The following is a 26,837-nucleotide window of genomic DNA, read 5'->3' as shown; positions in this document are numbered from 1 at the left end:
ATTGTCTGGTGAGGGTTTGGATGAGACCAGCTGTGCACACCCTCAGCATTTCGTGTAGGTAAGTGTGACCTGGCATGTTCACAAATGTTTGTATCCAGGCTGTGAGAATTCCTACAGCAAAAAGGTAAAGAGGTCTGGGATTTCTTGGAGGAGCAAAGGAAAACCTTTCCTTCCTAATACAAAGGGATGTCTATTTTGCTGATAAGACTACAGGTGACCATTTTGCAACAATTCTTCATTCTGTGTCCCTTCAGTCTCTTTTGGTTGTGTGGGACATCGGTTAGGGTCAGCTGCACCATTGTGAATAAGTGCATGGCGTACACTATTTCAGGAGAAGCAATAGAGAGATGCAGTATCGCAGACAGAAGGCAAGGATGATACAGAAGTTTGGGCGTCTGGTAGAGGATGCTCACCTCTACACGACCGACAGTTTTATATGGAGAGGGGGCACTTTTTCATGCCACTGAGGGAATCTCAGAAAAAAGATTACATGGAGCCCAAATTAGCATGCAGTTCTTTCTCCCTGAAATTTACTGGCCTGCGAAGGAGAAAAACGACAAATATCATTGAAATCGGAAACAAACACAGTTGAGTGTTTCCAAAGGGAATGTATTTTCACCTGTTAGCGTGGGTCATCTCACGGGGTTTTCCTTTTCGATGTCATGGTGATTGTAAATACGATGAGCGCACCCAAAGGCAGTGTCAAAAATTCATTCGATTTCTTAAAGCTCTATTTAATCACGTGGAGCTGTCCACTCAGCTGCTGATGAAAACCGTGTAGAGCCAAACATCGCTCTTGTACTTTATTATGAAATGGTGTTAGACATTAAAATGGGGCCACTGTTTCCAAAACCAGGACTCAAGACTTGAAGCAGTGCCACACTTCTGAAAGGTACCAGTGACCGGCCGGTTCCCTGGAGAAATGGATGGCCTGATGGCTCTGCAGTGGGACAAATCACCGGGCCCCGGGGAATCCCTCCAGGAGAACACAGAAACGGAGAGCGCCCACGGGGAGCAAAGCCTTTAAAAATCTGGAGGCAAATGCAATATCAAAAGGGAAGTCTTTGAAAAGCGTTGCTCCAACATTTTCCCCACTTTAAACTGGTTTTTATTGTAAGGATCCCTCAGACTTAACGAGGAACCAGCAGGGGAAAAAGGCCCCTCTATAATTTTATTTTTAATTGAGGCTTACAAGGAGTCATATGCCGTCATGGGTGAGATTCATGCCTATGGAAACTCAACATGGGCAGAGGACATGTAGGTGAGTATGTGTCTTTGAGAAGCCAATCTGTGAACATGTTTCCCAGTGTATAACATGCGAACCCCTTTGATTCAGTGTCCATGTTGGTATGAATCCATCCCCAGTACATCCACCCCATAATAAAACTGTGGGGGAAGAATGTTCACACAGGGAAAATGACCAGCATGTGATGATATGTCCAGGGAAGGGGGCTTGCTCGTGGCCTTTCCCATTGCTGCTCCGGAGGAGCATCACATGCGTGGTGCACGTTGGACAAGCCAAGAGGATGTGTCCTAGAACTGGAATTGCACTGAGGTCTTGGAAGAGAGAGTGAAGGATCCTGGAGCCTGGGAATATGTGCTTCCAGGCCGAAGCCAGGAACCAGTGGACTAGGAGAAAGAAGAGGCATCCCTGAAGCTCAGGGCATAGGCAGCAGATTCGCTTCTGTGATAGGATTCTTCTGCAGCCTCCATTCTCTACTGGAGCCCTGAGGGGCCTCCTGGCCAGCTGGGGGGCGGTCTGAGGAGACCTCGGCCCCTCTCACGCCTAAGCAAGCAGAGAAAGCATCTCCCACCCACGGCGGGGAGGTCCGCACAGGTGTCATCTCACACAGAGCTAGACTATGAGAAGATAAGAGGCTTCCTGGCTGTGGACTCACACCTGTGTCACCCACAGGTGGTCACGACTAGGGGCCGCGGTACTGCCTTCCGTAAGCAGGCAGAAAGGAGGCGTGTTTCATTTAGGGAGGCTGTGTAACTCACAGGAGTAACGTGTGGCGCCTCACATGCAGGGCCAAGCTTTCCTACTCAGGTGAAAATAATGGCACAGAGAGGAGAAAAACTTCACAGGTTATATGATTTTTAAAGACATTATAATTAGAAAATGACATAGGCTGCCTGGGTCCAAAACAGAGTTCCTAAATAAATAAATGAGTAGACTCAGAAAGGGAAGTGCTGAGAACTAAAGACATTTAACAGGAAAAAAGGACATGAAACTCCACATTGGACAGGCAAGTGACAGGGAAGACAGTGCCTGAATTGAGAGGTGACCGAGTCCCCTTCTAGACACATGGGATGCGCATAACTGTGGATGGGGTACGACTATTTAAGTAAATAGTATATGACACACGTCATTCTTCATCCTGCAGCTTTTACCGCTGTGCTTGAGGACTTGGTACTCTACCAGTATGAACAGCTCCACAAAACCAATCGAGGGGAGCAGTTAAGAGTGTCGACCTTGAATCTCAATGACTTGGTTCGAGTTCTAACTCCCTTACTTCCTACCTGTGGGACTTTGGGTAAATTCCTTAACCCTTACATGCTTCAGTTTCCCCTTTTGTAAACTGAGCACAAAGTATCACTGGCCTTATTGTGTGAGGATAAGGACTTAAAATAGAAGGTATAATATAATTCTTACTCTTCTAAAATGAGAAAGGGAAAGGGTGTTATCCACGTACAAAGGCGACGTGAGTGGGTAACCGTCATTAACTTGTTCTTTTTAACACCAGCACCCGATTGTATAGAAGTCTTCTAACAATTGCCCTACTGATGAACATGTAGAATCTTTCCTTTATTCCCTCCTTGCAAAAGCTTCCTTGGACATAATAGCTTTGTTTCTTTGTTCAAAGGGCTGACAACTATTAATTTGCATATCTGGTGTTAAGTTCATCAACCTTGAGGAAAATGTGAAATATTTAAAGCAGTTTTTAAGACTTCAACCTGCACCATTAGGTTAGCTGTCTGATCCTATGTAAAGTAATGATGAGTCTAATGGCATGGATAAATAATGACGTCTGTCAAGCTCCCTAGCAGTGTTACCTAACTCAGTCTGAAGTCCATTTCAGATGGGACCAGCAGGGAAATGACATTATTTGGAAAACATAGCATAGCTGTGTTTGAAATGAAGAGGACATTCCTTTTCTCATAGCCATTTAAAAATATTTGTCTCTTGTAGAGCATTTAATTGTACTTATTTGCACCTATTAACTTATTTTCTAGATTAAACACCCTACGATGGTCTATATTACATTTCTTCTATAATTTTTGTAGCACTGAGGACAGTGACTTGCATCAAAAAAAAAGAAGAAAATCACCATAATTCTGTTCATCACTAGAGTGGGCTGGTAGGACAAGAATGATCATAAGATAATATAGTTTTTAATACAGACGTCCTCGGCTGGTGGTCAGGTAGACGTTTACAGCCTCTAGCTGTGCTCATTTGCCCTGCACAGTGTTTGTTAAAATTGAATCATTTGTAAGCATTTAAATACAAAAATAACCATCAGAATGTTTTACGGCTTTTCTTGGAAATCGTCTGGAAATCTGGCGATGCCTGCTCTCCTGCTGAGGGGCTAATGGCTGGAGCTGACAACAGCTTCCCTCTCAAAGGAGCATTTCCCTTCTGGGTCCCCAAAGCTTCCCTCTTTAGAACCCTACCTGCAGGCATCCGAGCTTCTGTCTCCTGGGCTAGGATGTCTGCCATCCAACTGAGGGCTTTACATTATCATTTCATCCACAACAGCCTGTAAATAGATGCCTTTTAAACAAACATTGGATAGATGTTCTATTTAAAATATCATAAATAAAAACATTTTATAAATGTAAAAAAAAAAGTTTTTTTTAATCAACGAGAAGACTTAAGCTCTCTTCAGTGTCCTTAAAGCCTAAGGAGTTCTCTCAGTCCCCCAGAGTGGCTCAGCGAGGACTTGGACTTCTGTCCATTGACTCACAGCTGACCCACCCTTTACCTCTCTGCGACTCTGCCTCCCCCCAAAGTTCCCACCACCCCCAGGTGGGCACAGTGCCGCCTGTGCCTCTGGAAGCTTCCTGCCCCAGCTCTTGTTGTCTATGGCTGCTCCCTCCCTGCATTTGGACGTCTTCCTGCCTGCGGGTGAGACTGTGGCTCGTGGGCCTGCCTCTCACTGTTGCGTGTGTGCCCTCCTTCAGGCACCTGTCTTGTCCTGCATCCCTCCCTTCTCTCCGTCCATCTCTGTGTTCCTGGTCATTTCTCTCCTCCACTTTTCACTCTTTTGTCTGCCTAGGTCATCCTTAGCTTTCTAAAATGCAGGAACAAAATTTTGTAGAAAAGTTGTCAGTTTTATTGAGAAATAATCGACACACATCACTGTAGAAGTTCGAGGTGCACAGCGTGATGGTTGGCATGACAGGTGTTGCGAAATGATTACAACAGGTTGGGCTAACATCCATCATCTTTTTCTGTTTTTAAGATATTTCTGTTCATGTATCCGTTTCTGTTTTCTTGACAGTGAACACACTTAGCCTGCATAGAAAATATGGCTCAGTTGAATAATTTCATGTTTGAAATGTCTGTCGTCTTTGTATCCCCAAGTCCACCATTGTCTGCCAACACTAGCTTCTGTCTGAGTTGTATCTTTATTAGCAAAAACTTAATGCGCTGAAAGTCAAGTCCTAAACATTCTGTTTGAGTAAATAGACCAATTAACCATGGTTTGGGGAAAAAGTTCCCAACAGCACTCGGTAGTTTGAAAAATAAACATCTTCACCAATTACATGAGGTGGAGATACGATGCACGTTGATCTAACACAACATCCCTGCTTCATGGTTCTTCTCTGTAACTGTACCATCCCGTTTGTCCCTGAGTGGTCCGCACCTGCAGATTCACTCTGAGACTTCTGGACCCTCTGCAGCCTCCCCCGCCTCAGAGGAAGCCCCCCCTCCCCAGCCCCAGAAGCTGGCCTTCTCTCCATCTTTATTTCCTACTTGGACTCAAAGCCATGAATGTTCTGATAGATTTTTATTATTTGTGGCGAATCTGATTACTACTTAATTACGGTATCTGCATGCAGGTGTTACCTCTTGGAGACCTTTTTATATTTAAGGTTATTATGTCCAATGGTGAAAGAAAATTCCTACCTAAACCTTCCCAAATAAAAGTTCAGGGACTATCAGAAACCCCAAAGCAGGTGGGGAATGTCTGAGGCTAGAGGGACCCATCCAGTTCGTCTAGATCTTTGCAATGAAGGTGAACTATTTTTTTTATGTTTTTTTCCTGGGGGATTGGGTGGGTGGGACCCAAGCACTGAAGGAGTTTTTTGCTTGCTCCTCCCCAGCTGGACAGTTTTTCATCTCCCTGGAGGAGAACAACCTCTTTCCAGTGCCACTGCTGAAGGGCTGTGAGAAATTACACGCACCGAGAAGCCGCACCCTCAGTTCGACGACTCATCTGTGACACGAATCTCACGCCCTCCTTGCAAAAGCCTGGGAGACGACAAAGCTCCAGGACCACCCGTTTTCCCTTCCTTCTTTCCTTCCTTTTTCCCACATAAAACAAAGAACAGATGAGTAAGCACAAAGCACGCCATGTTAACAAATAATAAAGCAGGCTGAGAGGTAAGAAGTGAGAGAACGGGATCGGGACACCCCATCCTGTCCGCCCTCTCATGATTATTCTTAACCAAACCTTTTCCTCTCCTGGTGCCATACAAACACGTCCAGAGGGAGTCTATTTCCTTGTCACATTTGCGCTTTTCTTCTTGGTACTAGAGTGACGATGCCTAAATGCACCCAGCACACTTGCTTTCTTCTTGCAGGGTCTCGATACCCGGTAGGCCTCCCCTCTCAGTGTCCGTCCTAAAGGATGCTCTGGTGTGTTTGTCCTTTTGATTATAGGGTTTCAGTCGGAGCGCCTGGAATTCTCCTTTCTTTGTAAAGCACAGGACCCCTTGCATGGCCCTAGAAAGGGCCTCATTTACTTTCCCTTGTTAAAGGTTTCATTCCATAAACCCATGCCAGAAACGTGCGGCGGCCCTATCCCAGTGAACCGCACTGCAGAACAGAACTGCATACACCCCACCGGAAACGGAAGACGGACGGGTGTGCAAAAAAGTGACTGAAATACAGTCATGCATATCACCTCCCGTGTTAATACCACAGCAAGGGGCATGAAGAGTCCCACCCTCTAATCCAGAATTACATAGATGCCATACACGGTACGTGGGGTCCTCACCTAATCCCTCCTTCAGAACCCTGGGCAAAATTGGTCTGTTTCTTTGAAAGGTGGGTCACTGAAACGTGTGCTAGGATACTTTTGATTTCAAGAAGCAGACATGGAGGTCTGCAACCTCAAGACTTAAATGAGAATTGATTTGGATTATTACATTTCTCAATAAAATAACTCGAAAAGGACAAAGGCAACATCAACCAGGAAGCCCAGAAACAAGTCTGTGTCTTGAGCTGAAGATCACACACCTTCTGAGATCAGCCAGGAGCACAGCAGAATCAGCCTCCAGAAGTCCCAGCCTCTGAACCTCAATCCCAAATATCAGGCTCTCTGTACATCTGGAGAGGGTCCAACCTGACTTTTGCATGTGACCTTGAGTCAGTCCTACTACTGGGGACAGAACAACACTCCCGCAGTGTGGGCACGGCCACTGGGGCCAACTGCTCCCTGGGGCCATTTCCAGACAAGGGGGAGGAAACCCTAGAGTGAGATGCTTACAGCCAACTTCACCCTGCTTTCACACCACAGTGGAATCGAGGCTAACATTCATGAGGAATAGGAAAGCAGAAACGAGGCAAATAAAATGCTTTTGTAACACAATGGAATTGAGGCTAACATGCACGAGGCATAAGAACGCAGAAATGAGGCCAAAAATTTCCTCAGAAGCATGACGCAGTAATGTCATTAACCCAGTGAAAGCTTATTATGGAGAGAAAGGTGGTCAGCTCCTCTTAATTTTCATACACGGATTTAAGTGCCACCAGAGGAAGGCTACGTTAGAGATGAAAAAGAATGTCCTGACAGCAAAAGTCATTAAGCATTAGCCAAGGGTTCTTGGTCATCGAAACAATCCAATAAAAGAGATCCAATACTCCGTGTTAAAAATCACATAAGTCACCATTTCTTTTATATAAAATTGATTGTTATAAGAAGGCTTTGGGATGGAAGAATAATCACCAAGAGAAACTATTTTTACAATCCTATCTGACAGCTTGGGAATTGGGTGATCTCACAGCATCCTAAGAATGATCAATAATAGATATGACCAGTTTTAAGTCTGCTATTTTTTTTTTAAGATAGACTTGAAAGCTTATGAAGTTCTCTAAAGTTTATCACTTTATGTTTGGGAGTCTGGGTCATGGGACTGTCCCTAGACAGCAGTTAAAATTACTAGGAGGACTCTCAATTCAGACATGCCATACTCGAATACTGCATATTTATGAGAAGACCCTGTTTGGAATATCGTTGCAGCCAGCTTCAAACGCCAACAGCAACAGACGGTGTCATTGGAGTTGTTAGCAAAGTTTACCAGAAAGGTCCTTGTATCCTATTCCAATATCTATGGAAATAAAAGACCTCCTGCCAGTTTTAGAAAATTGGAAATATGGAGACTTCTTGATGAAATATTGAAGGAAACGTACAAATGAAGTATTGTACCAGTTACATGTTTGTGACGACAGCATATGTAAGTGCTTGAGTTTAAACATCTACATTTTTCAGTGTATCGTTATCAGAGTTCTTTCCCTAACAGCCGTGGGTAGCCACATGTCAATCATTCTCTCTCGTAAAGCCCTTACAGTCATCATCTTGAATTCTACTTTCTTTCGTGAAAGTTCAGTTTCAGGTCTTCGAGAGACCTTGCATGGGACATCCTGTGTGTTACCCCGTACTGCATTGGTTTGGGTGAGAGCTGGTGATCATAGAAACACGGCGATAAGGCAGTCCTGGAGCTGTCAAAATAAACCCATCACTTTCCAGATATTGTGATCTTCACGTGTATCTCTCTATGCGGCAATGCCTCCTTAAATACTTCCCCATCTCAAAGCACAAAAGCATGTCTACCATCTGTAGTGTTTTCCTGTTGCCTTTATCTTGTTATTGTTAGAAAAAGTTACATCACTAGGGCCAACTAAGAGAAAGTGTGTGTACAGTGGAGTCATCAAGGGTTAGCAAAAAGCTACCAAGTAGAAGACACACACATTGTATTCTTTCATTCAAGATCTCTCTACCCATTGGCTAACTAACTCCGGTGTACTAGGGGCTTCGCAAGTTACAATTGGAAGAAAAGAGGCAATTGAAATATAATTGTCTTGCCGGAAGGTTTCAGCCCCAGGCAGGTTCACTACGGATTCGATGAGATCGAAGAATGACAAAGAAATGTTCTTGCGGTAAAAGGGTTTATACATGGCTTTATTCTCCTGGTGGTAGGTCGAGCACTAGAATCATGTCTACACTGAGCGGTATGCCGGCCTGCAATCCACCTCCATCTCCGCCTCCACCAGAGTGCTGGGTGGAGCTCTTTATATAGTGACTCCGTCAATAATGGCTCATTGACTAGGGTATAGAAGCAGTAGCCTAGCAGAAGGCCAATTCCATGATCAAGTAATTTAGGGGCAGGTGAGGATCCTGGCCACAGGAACTTCTGTTTTCTCCACAATAACGCAAATTCTTCTTTTTAATTAGGGAAAGATCAGTCTGATGCTAAAATCCAGACTTGAAGCACGGGGACTCACTTTGTGTGTGCCATCTCTTTCCGGATAGCTCTGACTGCTGCATGGAAGGTGTTCCCTAATTACCTACACACAGGAAAAGGTTTTCCCCAATCTCCTCCTGGGGTCACATCATATTCAGAACAGTCTCCCGCTACCCTCTTCATGGAGTGGAGTGTGGGAGGCACATTTTCCTTTATTCTCTGTGTCCACATCTTTGTTTTTCTGCCATTACTGTTGCTCTTGACCAGTTTTATATTTTTAAATCTCATTTTCCCAAGAACCTTACCTTAAGACCCAAGGGGAATCCTAAACTTTAGCTGTCTACCCTTAAGGAGTTCAGGGTCAGAAGACGAGAATCATCCTTCCCTCAACCCAGCAGGCTGATCCATAGATGCCCACAGCTGTTGTGAACATAATTCTGCCAATAGCTAAATTCAAGGTCAATTCAAAGAGGATTTGGAGTGTTTTCTTGGTGTAGTAAATAAGCACAGTCAACTTTTAAGGACCATGATCCAAAGTAGTGTCTTTGAAACACAGATAAAAAAAAAGTATTGATCTTCCCTTGCTTGGTCCACAGAATCAGAACATGATACGCTAAATACTTCAACCAGAAGTGTTCAGTCTACACGTTCAACAACAGATACCCCAGAAACTGAAGCTAGATACCACTGCTGCTGCTCAATGGAGCAAAGCAGTAGAGTGTGTGTGTGTGTGCGCGTGCATGTGTGCACATGTGTATGTGTATGCGTGTGTGTGCATGTGAGACAGAGAAAGAAAGGATAATGCAGAGGCTTGAATCAAAACTCATAAAATTCAGGGCCAGAGTGGAATAACTCTCCTTATTGGGGAGCACCACCAGCTTAATCACAACCTGGGACTCAAGTCAGATGCGCTTGACAGCTGGAGGTTAATCAGAAAGTTCCCAGATGGTAGTGTTAACACTTGGTGGACGTGTTCACTGGTTCAGTGGATCCAGGGGGTCCTCCTTCTCCATCTCAAGCACTTCCTTACTTTTGACTCCCCCAAAGCAGTCCTTCTTGGCTGAGTAAGGCTTAGGATGGGCTTCGCTTAACTGGGAGGTGGTTTTTCCCAACGAGGACTTGAAGAGGGGAGACAGAGAAGAGAGAAAAGCCAATAAAGGGTGTGTTCACCAGTGCGTACCCCTATGCAGAACATGTCTTAGAGTTACTGTGGGGAAAATTGGGAGTTTGTATGGCCAGGATCCTCCCCTGGCCCTAAAGTACTTGATGATGGAATTGGCCTACTGCTAGGCTACTGCTCCCACACCCGTAGGCAATGAGCTGTTATTGACGGAGTCCCTATACAAAGAGCTCTGCCGGGTGCTCCCAGTGGAGGCAGAGATGGAGGAGGGTTGTGGACTGCAGACTGTCAGATGCAGATATGATTCCAGTGCTCAACCTCCTGCTGAGAGAATAAAGCCGGGTATAAACCCTTTTACTCCAAGAACATTTTGCTGTCATTTCTCAGTCGCACTGAATCCATAGTGAACCTACCCGGGGCTGAAACTTTCAGACAAGACAGTTACCCAACAGTGTGGCTAAGAGGCTGGGACATTTCATACCAATTCCAACCGTCCTTGGTTGAGGGGGTCACTGGATGAGTCACTGCCCACTGTTTCTGCTCTGCTTCTAGCTGGGGTCAGAGGGTGCCCACTGGACTGACCCCTGGGGATGGTGTGAATGCGGGTTGACCATCACCAGCCTCTGGACACCCGACGCCAATGTCCCGAAGTACAGTTGGAGCCGCACATGCAGATCTCAGCAGGGGTTCCTGTCTGGCAAATCTCCCAGCCCAGGAACCCACCCATGACTTTGTTCAGAATGGTGACGGGAGCTTGCACAGCCTAACACTGTCCTCCCAACCTGGACGTTCTCAGAGCCGGGCCCCGGCTTGCTGCTGCTGCAGGCCGTCAGGTATCTCATTCTTCCTCCTACAGCTTAGGCTGTCTTGCATTTCTTCTGCAACATCTTTCAGTGGGTAAATTCTACCCAGGCCCTCGGTGGCCTCTTTCCACTGCACGTCTGGGTTGGGAGCAGGGCCCCACGTTGACCACTGACTGACCCGTGTGTGTCCATTGGGTTGGCTTCCTCTGCCTTACATTGTAATGTTCAGTTTATACTCAAGTCTGTGTGACACCCACAATACCTTTAAGGCTTAAAGGGGGTCTGAAGCTCATTGTTTTAGGGCTGTAAGTCCACAGCACATCTGTATACATCCACAGGTGCCAATGGGAGGTCCACCTGGGAACAATATTAAAAATTCCAAGCCTTTTGTCAAAGTAAAAAAATAATTCTGTTACATCGCCCCTCTCCCCAAGTAACTCTTCCTCGAAAATGGCGATCCATGGGAATTGTTGAATATCTGCAGACCTAAAGCCCCCACCCAATGAACACTTTCCTCCAGAGAAACAACAAGAATGAAAGTGACCTCTCAGCAACGCTGGAGGGATAGCTTCAGAACAGATCTACACGTGAACCGCAATGTCCAGCATGTTCCTCCCACGTACACAAACCGTCACAACAAAATCCTTCCCAGCCCCAACACCTGGGCTTTCACATAAAGTGACAGGAGTGTTACCTCCTTCACAGAACTTTGCAGCCTAGGAAAATAACGCCACTTACTCTGACTCACAGCCATGCCAGTAATGGTCTCTCTGTGGCAGGCTCCTAAAATTGGTGGACATATCATCCGCTAGGATCCGCTTCCCTGGGACTGGGTCTCATTCTGATGTATGTGATCAGTAAGATGGCCATTTTAATATAACCAAAAGTTCTTTCTGATTGCTGTGTCCTCACAGGAAATAATGGTCTCAGGCTACATCTGTGGGATGCGTCAAAAGCCTGACTTCTCAAGCACCCTTGGGAGAGAAACTGAGCTAAATATATATATATATGAGAATTCTATTTGCAAATCTGCTCTTTCTTATCACCTACATTATTGCATGTGACCTGTTTTGGGCACCTTAATAATGAAACTTCCCCAAGTTTCACAGAAGAATTTCAATATGAGACACGCAAATGGAACCTAGTAAGACTCAACCGTGGTGACACCACATTTGGGAAGTTCATCAATATTTATGGAGTTGGGTTACTGTCAGTTACAGATGATGGAATCATTATGCGAAGCTATCTTCCATGGGTTAATTTTAAAGTTTAAATGCATGCAGCAGTCACGATGTTTTGGTATTTAATTGTCTGTTACCTGGGTCTAAATGCCAGAGTTACAGTCGCATTGAAAAACGCATATTGAAATAACCAGCTTTCATTTATTTCATCTTACAGTCACACTTTAAGTGGTAAGTGAATTGAAAGAGTGTACAGTTAACCTATTTTGCAATTTGGAATGTATAATTTGGAATGTATAGCAAAATATAACTTCCAGATGCATTTTGCTAAAGCCGTGTTGAACATATAGTTGGGGAGAGGTTCAAAAGCCTTGACATTTAAACCCAAATGTTCACTGTGGCATATGAACGTGGCAGATCTGGGCTGCCATTCATTTCAATGACATTAGTATAAGGGGAAGACAGGGCTTAGTAGCCAACCCAATGCTTTAAAAAAAAAGGAAATCCAAATAAATGATGAGAGTATATTCCATACAAACTATGTATGTGTGAGAGCACAGGAGAAATATTTGTTTCTGTGGGGCCAGGCACAATATCTGGCGTACCGTGCATAACCAATGTCTGTTCGTTAAGCAGATAAAATGGGACTCATGTGCAACCTTTAAATAGTGCATGGACTGATCAGAGGCAATTATTTGAAAAGTTATACCAGCCTTTCCAATCAGGATTCAGGATGACTATATTCCATTACCTTATCTCTTCAATCATGAGCCTGTCTGTACCAGTCCCTCCTATCTGATGAGAACAGAGAAGATTCTGTTGAAGTTTGTCATTCAGGAGGCCTTGGTGATATCTGGGAAGTATGGGGGGAAGGAAGCAGATTTCTGGCGATGGCAGAGTAAATGTTAAGTGGCTTACTTTATCATTTGGGGTCTGGTGGAATTCAGCTTTTATCCCAAGACTGTTGAAGAATTCCCAGAAAAATATGCAAGAGCGATGTATTTGTGACAAAGCTTATACCTGGGAAAAAGAAAAAAGAAAAGGCACTATGGGCCCCTCATTAAGCTAACCTGAATGATCTCCTCATTTTATAAGAAAAATCTTTACCCTAATTAATTGCCAAGCTGCCCTTTGGTGTTTCTGAACACGAGTTGAGTGACTCAGACTCACTTATCATGGGTTTTGCCTGTGTGCTTTCATAAGAGATTCATGTTCCCCAGACCTGACCCTGAGTACTCAGTCATGCGCTCCACCTCAAGCAAGCAAAAATACCCCATCAATCTAAATATGTGGGACAACATCGAGATGTCCCTCTGATGTGTCCAGATGCCTGCAAAATTTTCACTGCAGGCTGTGGAGCTGTGAGCACCCCTCTTCAAGTTTAGAAGGGGCCAGGCACCTGTGGCTCCCAGCCCACCACTAGCTTTAAGGCAGCCTGCAAGCTCAGAATGGGTTTTGCATTTCTCAATCATTGGAGAAAAAAAAATTTAAAGAAGAATGATGTATCACGGCATGTAAAAATGATATGAAATTCAAATTTCGGGGTCTCTTTGTGACATTTCAGTGAACACAGCTCGCCTGTGGGGTTAAGCATTGCCTGCGGTGAATTCTGCTCTAAGACAGCTGAGCCCAGGAGCCACAACACAGACCACATATGGCCTCGGAAGCTGAAAATATTTCTGTCTAGCCCCTTACAGTAAACGTTTGTGAAGGTCTGCTCTGGAACTCGTGAATGTTTAAAGTTTAGATTAAGTTGAAAAAAAAAAAAGGTGGGGGAGGAAGCGATCTCATTTTACTCTTAAATATTTGATAATACAAATATTAGAGGTTGCTCAATAATAAATGATTTGGATAAAGGAAATCCCGAAGCACAAAGTACTAGGCAGGCTGATGCCAAGAACTTAAAATATGGATAATACATGTCTATTAAACACGAAGCTAAGGAATCTATAATCACACCCAACTCTTGGCCCTGCGCTCCTGGCAAGTGGGCAAAGAAAGGGGACACACGGTCGGTCTCTCTCTGTCCCTCTCAGATCTGTGTCATTTATGTGAATTTCTACCACCATTTCTTATTAACCTGCAGGATCAAAGAAACGTCTGTGCCTGCTGGCCAGCCTGAGGAAATGGGGCTTTGCTGAGTAGCACACTGTACATGTATAAGCAGTCCCAAAGCTTGGGATGGTGGCCAAGGAAGAGGCCTGGCACCAGTTAAAGAAAGTCCCCCTTCCTCATGGTTAAAGGTCTTAGGATGCAAACCTAAGATAGTTTCTGTCTTTTTCTGTTTCTTCTGGGGAAAGCGTTTGGGGGAAATTTTCCACCTGGGATGCTGTCACCCCTAACCCTACTTTACTCTAGAATAAACTCCTAGACCACGACGGATGGGACTGGGTCTCCATGCATGGCTTCTGTTATTCTTACTGTAGGAACTCCGGGACACGGATTTAGGAAGCCACAATATTTTATGAAGAAAGGCCTTGCAAATGAGGCGTGAGGAGAGGAGCATGCCCAAGGTCACTGACTGTGAAGTTTCATGTGCAACCACAGGAGGTAAAGCAGAATGCACAGGACCCAGTGCCACCACGTTCTTCTGGAGATCTCCAAGCCAGAACCTCAGCAAACCTGTAAGAGAGTTCTGTTTCCACTCAATTCTCCCCTTGAATACATCATTTTACTATTAAACAAGGGCCTTGGGTACGGTTGGGACTTGGTTCTTTTTGCACAAAAAAAACGGACATTTCTCTGTCTCATGAACCTTTCCCCTGGAATATACATTATTATGACATCTTTATGCAAAAAGGCATGAGATGACTGGGTGTCTTCCTTCTGTCTGAATACTAAATTCCCATTCTTGACAAGATGACACAAACTGGAAAGAATAGGCACTCAATTCTTGGAAATAAACAATTTACTGTTAAATTCAAGAGAGTTCCCATCGCTAATTTAGCAGAGAGAAAGACACTGCACCAACGGCTCCTCCTTCAAAGCTCTCAATGTCATCCTGGAGAAGAGTTGGCTACTTTTGAGTTGAATGAAGGAGACATAGTAACATATCCAGTGATTATATTACTTGAATGGGTACCCAGACGACAGACAGGCCGACCATTTCATTCCAGGGGACTGCAGAACGTGATTCCTAAAAACCCGTCTGGAGATCACATTCTCACCCTCCAGTGCCAAAGGTGTTTGTGCCATTCATCTTAAATAGAATCCATCACTATGAAACAGGGAGCATGCTGGGAAGGGATGCTTGCCCATCCGATCTCAATTTGTGTGTGTTCTTTTCTGAAAGTCACACGGAGATGATTGTATCTGTTTCATAGTGGCCACCAAAACCAATTGCAGCAGGACTATAAATGCTAGAGAATAAATTCAGACTAGCATTTCTCAAGTAAACTAGAAAGCATCCAGCAGGCTCAACCAGAGATTACATCTGGTCCCCAGGCTAGAAAGTCAAGCTCACACATCCCAGGCTCCTCAGAGAAAACCAGGGATTTGGTCCAGGGACACTGTTCTGGTCCGTGCAGTGTCAGGATGACCCACTGGAGCAGCTTCCTAGGGCACTCCCTAACTTTTGGCAACAGGAACCTCTCAGGAAAGCTACGTTATTTGTATGAGCATTGCATTGACATTGCATTTTTGCAAATTTATAGGAAAAAAAACCCCTCATTTTGAAATTTTGTGATTCCAGCCACTGGTATTTATCAATGCCATTCAAGATATTAGATAAATTGTTATCCACAGTGTGGTCTTAATCCTATTACGAACAACCATTACATTTCAGAATTATGACCTGTAATGTGGAAGCACTGTGTCTCATAATTCGGTATCTGATTATCAATAGTATACCCTGGTAAAGCATGAAGTCCATCATACTTTGTGAGGATTTACTGCCTAATTGTGTTTCTATTTGATCATACCTTCTTACTAACAGGCTAGTTGTTAGTCTTTATCAGGGCTGGAATGAATTCACAATGTTATACATCCATCCTATTATTGGTAAGATGCTACAAATGGGGCATTTTGTAAGGAAACATAGTCAAAATCTCCTTAAAGCAAATTCATTAAACATGTAAGTCCACACTTAATCATGATTTAGACCCTCAGTGAAATAAGGATACAAGTAAGCACATTTACCTAAGAAACTACTACAAATCTGTAATTCATAGTAATCGCAAGACAAGGGCTATTTCTAGCCTATTCTGCACTGAAGGATATATCCTATGTAATAAAAAATAAAATGCATGCATAAACTAAAAGGACAAGCGTCGAAAAGAAAACTACCATCTTTTATAGATGAAATCATTGCTACATGGAAAACCCCAACTAATCCACAGACCAGTTATCGAACAAACATGGAAATTGAGCAACTGGGTCTATCACAAGATGCACATAAAAATTATATTGCACTTGAGCCTACCAGAAACAAGTGTAAAAAATGTAATCATGGTTTAACATGAAATATATGATATTGAGTAATAAAGTTAAAATATTCTTGTAAGAAGTATATGGAAAAACACATTAAGGAAACATTAAGTGCATTCTATGCTCAGTTAAAATTGTTGGTCCAAATTATGGACAAATTCATCATTGGAACAGAATGAACGAACTGATCCAGGAACGTGCCAGCCCTTGTGTGGCAACTTGATATGATGCAGAGGTCGCACTGAGGTTCTTTCTCTAAGGGATGGACTCACTGATTGACATGATGGAATAATGAGTGATCAATACAAAAAAATAAAGAACCCCAACTTTGGCCTTAAACAAAATTCACTACTAATAGATCAACGACACAGAAGTAAAAGAGAAATCTATAAGAAACTTTTATAAGAAAAAATTCCCCTGGGAAGGAAAACATTTCTTTCAAGGCATGAAAAGCACCAACTTATATAAATAAAATGATTCGTAAGTTCAACCCTGTTAAAACTAGGAACTTCCATTGATCAAAGACACCTTAAAAAAGGGGGGTGGGCCCACCAACCTAAAGAGGATATTTCAACTCAAGTAACTTATAGTGGGTGAGTATCTGAAGTCTATAAAGAGATCCTTTCAGTCAGAAAGAAACACAATTTAGTATGGCATTTAAAAATGGGCAATACATAGAACAGACACCAAGAGGTAGTTTAGATTTTACTTATGCAGCCTGACAAAACTATTAAAGAAAATTAAGCAAATGATAGACACGGAATTTAGAGTGAGTGTGACTTCCAGAGGGGGGAAGAGCAGGTGGGGGATGGTGTATGGGACATCACTCAGGTAGGTGCAGTAGCACAGAAGAGCAGTGATGGCTCTCCAGGTTGCGTAGGAGGTGCCCATGCATCCATTTGATCACTGTGTTTCAACACATATGCAGGCTCACATATTCACATGCATTGAATATTACACAGAAATAAAAATAGAAATTACTGAAAGTCCAAAAAGACATCTTACTAAATGTGCTCTGGATGCCAAGACTCAGGCTACAACGTGATAAATGTGCTACAGACAGCGATTGTTCATGACAGCAAAACTAACTTTATGTTTAATGCCCTGATTGTGACAGTTTCCCACCAGCACAGCTGCTAGAAACCAGCCTCTCTCAAGGTGGCCCCAAGCTATTTCTGGGAGGCCCCCAGGCTCAGGGGTGCCCAGGAACGGATGTTTAGGTTTCCCAGTTACATGTCCTGTTGCTCCATGGAGGGGCACATGAATTGAACGCCTCAAGAATGCTCTAGGGAAGAAGAGACGTTTCTTTGGATACACTTCAGTTCTTGTGTTCTGAAATGGAGTTCTGCAGAATTTTGTAGAACTGCCTTCCTTGGAAATCTTTAAGAATGAATTGACAGTTAGTTATGTTTCTCTGACGGAGCTCTGCAAGTATAACCCGGAAACGCAAAGAATAAATAACGTCTGAGGGCTCAGAACTGCCCTTCCTTTTTGTAACTGTCTTATGATCCTCATTTAACTGTGCACATTCACTTAACAAATAGTTTTAGACTGCCCACTCTGGGCTGCCCTTTACACATTATGTGGAAATAGGAAAGGTGAGCATTACTGTGACTCTCTCAATCCTTACAAAACTGACAGGAGACAGATTCATGTAGGCACAGGGTGTGATTTAAGGCAGCAAACATCAAGTACAGAAACAGACGGACTGATAAAATGCTAGAGAAACTCAAGAAGGACGTTTACGACAGACACACTGCAGTGGAGTCCTAGGGGTAGAGGGGGCAGGGCCTCCCCACGATACAGGGCTCACAACACAACAGCTGCCTAAATAAAAGCGCTGGGTGTGGACATAGGAGACGCAGCAGGAGGGTGCAAGCTACTCTGGGAGAGAGACACGGAGAGACCACGATGCCATGGTGGCTTCCATGTGAGCTGCTGCCGGCAGGAAACGTCTTATTTGTTTTTGAAATCATTTCGACAACACACAACTTTAAATATCTGCAAGCTTTTTATGTTAGAGTAGTTTAGGATTTCACAGAAAAATGGCAGATTGTAAGAGAGTTCCCATGCAGCCCACGCTCCATTTCCCCTATTTTTAACATCTTGAACCAGTCTAGTACATGTGTCAGAATTGATAACCTGATATAGATACATGATTATAAACCAAAGTCCATACTTTATTCAGATTTCCCTAGTGCCCCATCCAGACACCACACGGGATCACCGAGTCATGTCTCTTTGGCTGTGAAGAGTTTTTTTCATCCCTGCGTTTCACATCGTTGACAGTTTGGAGAGGTACCAGGCAGGTAGGTATTTGAGAGAATGTCTTATAAAATGGGTTTGCCTGATGTTTCTCTCATGATCAGGCAAGAGGCATAGGTTTTAGAGAGGAAGCCACTGAGGTAAGCGACATTTTGAACACGGCACATCAAAGATGCAGGCGCCACATGACTTATCGCAATTGGCGATGACCTTGATAGCCTGGCTGAGGTCACGCCTGACATGTCTCTCCTCTGCAAAGTCATTCTTTTCTGCCCCTTTCCATACTGTCCGCTTGGGAAGGAAGCCACACCCAAGAAGTGGGAGTTATTTCTGGAACGAGGGCATAATATCTACATTAATTATGCAGAATTTTCCTGCACAGGAGATCTGCTTCTCTCCCCCATTTATTCATTTCTTCAATCATTTATTGTGATAACTTGTTGGTTTATATCAATTATATTATATACCAATGTGTATCAATAATTTATTGATTATGTCAATATGGACTGACCACATAAATTTGAATACTCAAAACTTTATAGTGAATGCATCTTAACTCTCTTCACATCAAAAAAACCTGTCACATGCCTTTTGGACCTAATCCTTCAAAAAATTCCCCCAATATTACAGAGGCAGATTGTTCTGTCTGTGATATTTGTTGGGTTACCTTTTGCTTTAATGAGCTCAGGTGTGCATATGATTGAAACAATCTCATTCTACACATGGAAGCGTGTTCCATTAAGAGGCCACACCTTACTCATTCTTTTGAAATTCCCAAGTTTCAGATTTACGAGTTTCTGACTTACTGAAAATGTTGTCTGGGTGATGCAGAGCAATTTCGTAAATTGAGTTTCTGAACTTGACCCTGAGTTCCTCCAAAGAATTGGGTTTTGATGAATGAACAATCATAGTAAGGCATTTGCATCAATCCAGTGTTCATCTAAAATTATTAAAACTTAAAATTGCACATGACCTTTATAAATTCCCCTATAAATGCGAGGTGCTTCAAATGGAATCTTTCCCCAGCACAGATCTGGGAAAAGAAAGGCTCTTGTTTGTAACTATGATGGGGAGGATGGCACAGGTTCCCTTAGCAATTAAACCATTAGGGAAATGAAAAACAGCTCCCAAATTACCCTATGTTTAAGCTAAATACTTGCAGAAGTCTTGCAAAAAGATGATTTTTGTACACAAAGTACGCATTTTTAAACGACACCCTAGGAGACAGATCTGTGTGCAAACCGCAGTGACGTGCAGGAATGATTGTGTTTCCCAAGTTCTGTGACTGTGATGTCTTCGCCTAGCCAGATCTCTCCTAAGACCAATAGGAGCAAGACATTTCATTTTGTTAGAACTCCAGCAAAAATATGTTTTTAATAATGCAACCCTGGACGTTCACTCTGACACTGATTTAGCACTGCGGTGTTTCTCTGCTGAAGACTGTGTGAGGGCCGCCTTGCCCAGCGTCAGCTTTAGACACAGGTGCTCGGGCAAACACAGCCAAGGAAGCCGTATAACTTGCTTCTCAGCCCAGAGGAATTCTTCCTGTTGGCCTCTGGAGGGTCACCATTCTTCTCCCGGAACCACAGCGAATGACTCAACAGCTCACGGGAAATGACCAACTTCATTTTGTGGGTTTTATTGAAAAAGCCATTTGTTGATTCATATGTTGCATGATGTGCATCATCTCTGACACTGAGGTTAGGCACCCGCGTCCTATTTTGCTCTTCGCCACCTGAAAATGTGCTCACTCTCTACTCAGACGTGCAAAGAAATGTGTGTCTTCTTTACTGTTTGGAAAGTAGATCTGATCTTTCTCGAAAACCTTGTTAAGGGTGGGAGACGATCAGAGCTTCCCACCCATCCATTCGGATTACAATGGTTTCTTTCTGTTTCATCTCTTGCATGGCTTGGTCTCCTGGGTAGACTCTCAGTCCTTCGGATTTCCACTGCCCCGGGCTTCACACCAACATGACATCCCTGTGTCCGGCAGGCCAACAAACATGCCCTCGCGGTGCTGGTGGGGAGGGAGACTTAGATCCGTGGGGGGCCCTGAGTCCTCACTCTTCTCTGCTCCCCAGGGACCTGTGCAGTCGGGTGCCTGCATTTGGTGCCATCTGTGCATGTTGCCTGCAGGGTAGAAACCTGGAGCCCCTGATCTCTGGGTCTGCGCACAACAGCCTTCCCGTCCTCTCCCCAGCCTCTGTTGACCCCAAGCCTCCTCAGCACCTCCGCATCACCTCACTGAAGTATATGCAACATTGTAGAACCCCACGTGTCACAGGAAAGCTCAGGGGAGCCACAGCCTCACCCCCCACCTCTCGACACACCCCTCAGACAAATTCTCTCCAGCCTCCCCACATCATGCAGGATCGTGAGCCCCTGCAAGAACTGCCTGCCTTTCTCGGAGAGCCTTGTCCTGTCCCCCACAGAGCCCAGGACACAGGCTGCGCATTCCAGGGCATTGTCATACCATCTCCATGCTTACGGAGGTCCATCCTGAAACAGCCGTGAGGAAAGCCTAGTTTCTGACCACTATACTGACTCTGTCTCCCTGCTCTGGCTCATTGTCTGCAGGGACCGAAGGAGCAGCTTCCTACTGCACTTCCTCTCTGGCCCTGACTTCTGCAACATCATATCCTCTTACCAGGCGGTGCCAAGAAGCCACCTCAGCCTTACAGGAGGCTATAGACCAAACGTTTGTGAGTCCCCAAAGCTCCATGTCGAAGCTTTTCCCCTTGTGATGGTATTTGCAGGTGGGGCCCTTTGCAGGTGATTCCGTGATGAGGAGAGAGCCCTTGGAACGGATTAGTGCCTTACAGGGAACCTCACACGGCTCCACTGCCCTTCCTGCCAGTGCGGCCTCGGTGAGAGGACAGCTGTCTACGGAAGTGGGTGCCCACCACACGCTGAATCAGCCACTGTCTTGACCGTAGACTTCCGGCCTACAGACCCCTGAGAAATGCATGTCATTTCTGTAGTTCGTAGCCCCCACTCACCCCCACTAGCTCTGGTCCTAACTGGGTCAGCAGTTGCCCTCACCACGGAGGCACCACTATTTTCCAGGCACTGCTATTGGCATTTATTATTCAAGTCATGTGGGGACCAGAGATTATTGCAAACAAAAAAGAATGTCCTTGTTACTCGCACTTTCCGTAGCAAGGGTGCAGAGAGGCAGCGCATGGAAGAACAGTCCGAGAGCATCTGGCCAATTTCATGTGCAGACATTTCTCTGCTCCTTCTTTAATATTTACTTCCTGAGCCCTGGCCTAGCCAAATGTACCGGCTGGCGCAGTACGATCATACCCGCGCTGTCCCCGCGCCAGCACAACACAGCCTTCCCAGGACAACACTCAAAAGGGCTTGGGTCAGAGGTCGGTTGGAGTCAAACCATTTGGCGCACAGCCCAGCTTGGGACCCGATTATTTCTGCAGTTTCAAGCCCCTGAGGATTCTTCTGATCAGCTGCAGTACCTCACTTCGGGCTGTGGGCCTGGACGTTTTCTCTGGAAACACTAAGGGGCACTAAGGGAATTAGATACCACTTTCCAGGGCAGCCCAGTGTGACCATCTGATAAAAAGACCAAGGGGGAGCGGCCCACTAGCAGTGGGGATCTTCTGTGAGTCCGAGGAGCAGACAAGACGGTGGCCCAGGGCGGTCTGTGGCTCGCTCACTGCGGACTGACCATGCAACAGCGTCCGAACACCGTACAGGCTCCAGCCGGCCCCGCGCATAGGCCCTGCCTCCCTCTGGACGGCCCCTCAAGCCGCACCGCGCTGCAGAGTCAGCCGCCTTGCTCTGACCACAGCTGTGGCCTGGAGGACAAGGCGGGCAGGGGGCACGGCACTCACACCACAGGCCAGGGCGGGAGGGCTCTGTGCCCGTGTGACCCTGTGTCCACCCCTCCCTGCCTCAGCTGCCCCCGGCGCACGGTCCTCGCCACAAACCCAGTTCCAGACAACCCACACATTCTCTGGGAGGCCGGCGCTGCCCATTCGATGTGAGTACAGGAGACTGGTGGCCTCTGTATGCTCTCATTCTAACCGTAGCTCCCTGTGCACATCAACTGCTGGAAGACAGCCACCCACAGTCTGCATGCAACCCAGCCTGGTCTGATCAAGTGAGGGATACATGTGGCTAAACCTATTTACTGCAAGTATTCAAACAACTTTGGGATTGATTTCCGGCTCCGTCACTTACTGGTTAGGTGACACCTTATAACTTCTCTAAACTCTCCGAGTCTTTGTTGCCTTTGGCCTATAAAGGGGGTATTTCACTGGGTGTTGTGAAAATTCAAAGGTTGCACATGTAAAAACACCTGGCATGCATATGTACTTGTGTATACAAACACATGTGCATACATATATGTAAATGTGTATCTATGCTTGCATACATACATACATACATAACCATATATCCCTACATACATTTACATACACATACAATCATATCTGTGTATACATGTGTATATACATGTATATATTCAAGTAATATCAATTCATTTAAATTTCTTTTGTCCGATTTTCAGTGAGGCAGGCTGTCTTCTGCCCTACTAGCCACAGGAAGCAGCCTTCCATTGCTCATTATTTGTGGTGCAGATTTCTTGTGTTCTTTTTTTTTGTTTGAAAAACATTTCTCTATTTCCTCCCTGGACATTGACCTGTGCCATAAACTCCTGCCACACCAGGTCACCAGCTCCCCGGTTATTTCCATTCTCGTGGGGTGCATGTGTTTTCCATCTGTGGTTCACAGATTTATGTAATGCTAGGCCTTCTGAACGTACCGTCACCCCTGCGCATCGTACAGCATGTCAATCTATGGAGCAGCATAGCCTCTGCCGCTAGGATGAGCTTCAGCTCCCCCACACCCCTGGGGATGCATGCATACACATCTCTTTATTTATATCCCGTGCTTCAGTGCATGCCCACCCCAGGCTCTAATTGTGCTTCCATCTCTATGCCCTGTATTTTGGGTCTTTTTTTTCGGTGAACTATTGACTGTTCCCTCCATTGCCCTCAGATTGCATGACCTTCCTGGTGTGCAGGAGAGATGCGATCTCATCCTCACTTCACATTGCTCGTGCCCTACTGGCTCTGAGCAAAGAACTAGGCCATCTGAGTAACGAGCCCTGGGGATGCACCTCATTGCAGGCACGGCCCCCTGACAAGAGAATGCCGATGCTCACCTCCAGCCAGCCAGGGAAACAGATGCGAACAGGAGCATGTGTGAGCGTGTGTGTGTGTGTGTGCAGGAGTGGAGCCACCACACATCTGTGCTCCACGTTTTCACTGCTTTGGGAACTCATCTCATGTTTAGGCTAAAATCTACAGAGGAAGCACTTTTGAGCACCTCTGTGTCAATTATTCTGCTTTCAAACCACCCTAAGACCTTTCGTAAGGACCCACGTGGTTAGAGAGGCACAGTACTGCTCATCTGACCTGTCTGTCCCTCCGGATGATGTACTGAAGGGACACAAGGGAAGTGACGAGATGGTCCAAAGAAGAAGGCAGCAAGCATTTTCCTGGAGGGCTGGCCCCCTTCAGCTCCGTCAATGCCAAGGGGAGGCAAGGGGGACTCATCGGTTAAAACTTTCCAGTTGTGTGGGCTTTATTCTGCAGCAGACTGAGTCAGGGGATGCAAATGTACATTTCAGAGAGAGTGACGGCGTGCTGATTCCCTGGCTGGGCCACATTTTTCTTTTTCTTAGACTTCAGTCTTTATGTCACTACTGTTCTCAAAAAAAGGTCAGTGCAAGAGTCTGTTCTACGTCTCAGCAGCCGAAAACCCTGGTGCTGGGGTCACGTTCTGTTTCTTATTGTGTACCTTTTGTTCTTTTTGGCAGGAAGACCGCTGTGATGTGGCTTCTCAACATTCTGCCCTTCGGGCAGGGGGCAATGGCTTCAACAGTGAGCCTGCTGTCGATGCACATGACTCCCACTCCCCACCGACAAAATGGGAGCTCTGGGTGATGGGTCCGCGTCCTGAACTTTGAGAAGCACTGAACTGAGGCATGGAAAGGACGTCCAATGTTGCAAATTTAGTCCAGTGGTTCTCAAGTTTGGCTACACATTCAAACTTGCATGTAGGTGATTTAATAAAAGATTGAGATGCAGATGATCTAGAGAGGCATTGAGATTTTTTAAAAGTCAGTCAACTCCAGGCTTATGGACAGCCAAGATTGAGAACCACTGTTTTAAGTAGTATTCAGAAGACAAGAAATCCGTATCCTTTGCAAAATAGCAAATGTACAAGATATATATATATATAACACATACACCCACACCCATATTTATATACGCAATTGCAAACTTTTTTGCAGGGAAATAAGCAACTGATCATGGATGATCGGAACTAAAAATGCAACTAGTATGAAACTCCACAGATTGACTGGATTTGAAAGTTCTTGCGAAGAGAACACAGACACGATTGGGACAGGGTGGCACTTTTAAATTCCAAGTCTGTTTACTCGTTAAGTGTCTATGTGCTGTATAAGCCTCTCATACTCTGTATCTAAGCATGTGAAACCCACGTACAGCAGGAGCTGAGACTTCTCCCTACTTGCAAGTCAACAAGCTAGCCCACCAATTTCATGCATGTTGGAAGAAGACATGAGACCCTGGGTCTGAGATGGACAGATAATTATTGCTGACCTGGCATGGAACATGCACCTCACCAGATTCTCACTAGTTCCCCTTTGTCCCCACACCCCAGGATGAAGCAGACATGCTCCAACGGTGCGTATGTGCACTGTGGATTGTCACAGGACAGAATCCTGGAATCTCTAAGGAAAACAACCAGAATCTTTTATAATGGGCAGCTGACATTCGTGTCCTTTGCGCTGGAGGAAACTACGCTATTCTCTATCTTTCCAAACTGCCCACTATACAAACACCCTTGAAAAGATGGTCTGGAACAAACTAGATAGGGCGTCATTGGCAAGACCCCCTAAAATGAGACCGACTTGATGGGAACTGCCGCCTCGAAATCACACAAAAGATGTTCAATGATACACGTGATGGCATTTCTACTGGGTGCTGCTAAGTCAAATTTCAGCCAGCTGAGCATTGCATTTCTCACTTCGATGAGAAACTCGGGTGCCGCCCAATACTAAGGCTAGTCAACACTCCTATCTAACAGAATCAGTTTTTACAGATGCTTTGCTTTCATGCAAATCTTTAAAGAAAGAAGTATAATTTCTCACTAACTTTATCGAGAATATATTGAGAATATTCAAATAGATTTCGACCAAGCTTATGTACTTACTGCTAAATGCAGATTGTAAATTCCTGGTTGACCAGAGACCAAAATGTGCCGAGATACTGGACAGCAGGGTGCTGGCTTTATCTTCCCCGTAACACATTTCTGGAGGAAAAAAAAAATAGCACCCAAAAGTTATGGAGGAATGGGATTGCTGGAGTCAGTAATTAATTTCAATAGGTTAGGCGATCTAAATGCAATAACCATAAAAAAAATTCATAGAGAAAAAAATTAGTCAAATGAAAAGTGGATATGTATACACTTTTCAATTAAGCCTTCTTAACAAATACTTTTGTCTGCATGTATCTCATCAAGCCAGAATTTTAAACATGAAAATATCAATGGATACTTCCATTGTTTCCATTAAATCATGTTTATAAATTTAAGTTTATTACCTATGCACTGACATTTAACATACTAACAAAGAGTACACAGTAAGGATTATATATTATGATAAGATACTGAAATTGAAAACTTGGCAAAATATAAGGCGTTGGACCAATATAACCATCTTTCCATATATGGATTTGCTGCTGACTTAAAATGAAGACCAGCAGCAACCACCGATATCCATGACTTGATCGTGATTTGCCAGAGGCTGCACCAAGCTTTTTGTGAAAATGGCCCCTTTAATTTTAACAAAACCTCCATGCCTGTACTATTATAGCCGTCCCCGTTTCTTGGATACGGAAATAAAGGTTTAGAGAGTTTACGGAGTCCAGAAAGTCACACGACGGGTATAATGAACGCAGCAACAGCCGACTTAGTGACATGCACACTTCTGCTCATTAAAAACATAAGTAAGCAAAAGCTCAGAAATGGCCCCCAAACACTTCTACCTCCATGGACAAAGCAATTATTTCATATTTCTTGCACTTAGGTGTACTTGAATCACCTCTTTCTATTATTCTTTATGGTGTATTGAAAAGTAATTAAGAGAAGATATCTAATTCTACAGTCTCCTGGATTTTCCAACGTATGCAGAGAAAACAGAAACACAAGCACATGTTCATCTGGTATCTCCCTTTACGAAAATGAAAATCTAAAACTGCACGATCTTGTGTTAGTTCGACACACGTTATCTGCGATTCA

The 26,837-nt window shown here is 44.6% G+C and overlaps 1 protein-coding gene across 7 annotated transcripts in view; it reads right to left on the bottom strand.

Moving 5' to 3' along the window:
* STS (steroid sulfatase) overlaps window positions 1–26,837 on the bottom strand; it is a 485,388-nt gene that overhangs the window by 71,884 nt on the left and 386,667 nt on the right. For 6 of the 7 annotated variants that reach the window (XR_012127519.1, XR_012127520.1, XR_012127521.1 and 3 more), the window contains one exon: window positions 25,752–25,850. Coding sequence is in view for 4 of the 7 variants with exons in the window: in XM_073227935.1 (XP_073084036.1) it covers window positions 25,752–25,850 (99 nt within the window). In the remaining 3 variants the exon portion in view is untranslated. Of the gene's footprint in view, window positions 1–4,499; window positions 4,520–25,751; window positions 25,851–26,837 lie in introns of those variants that run through there. The other variant, XM_073227937.1, reaches the window with a different exon arrangement.

Source organism: Manis javanica, chromosome X (genome assembly GCF_040802235.1).
Source record: "Manis javanica isolate MJ-LG chromosome X, MJ_LKY, whole genome shotgun sequence".
NCBI lineage: Eukaryota > Metazoa > Chordata > Mammalia > Pholidota > Manidae > Manis > Manis javanica.
Note: the sequence above shows the minus strand (reverse complement) of the source record. Positions and strands in the feature narration are given on the sequence as shown.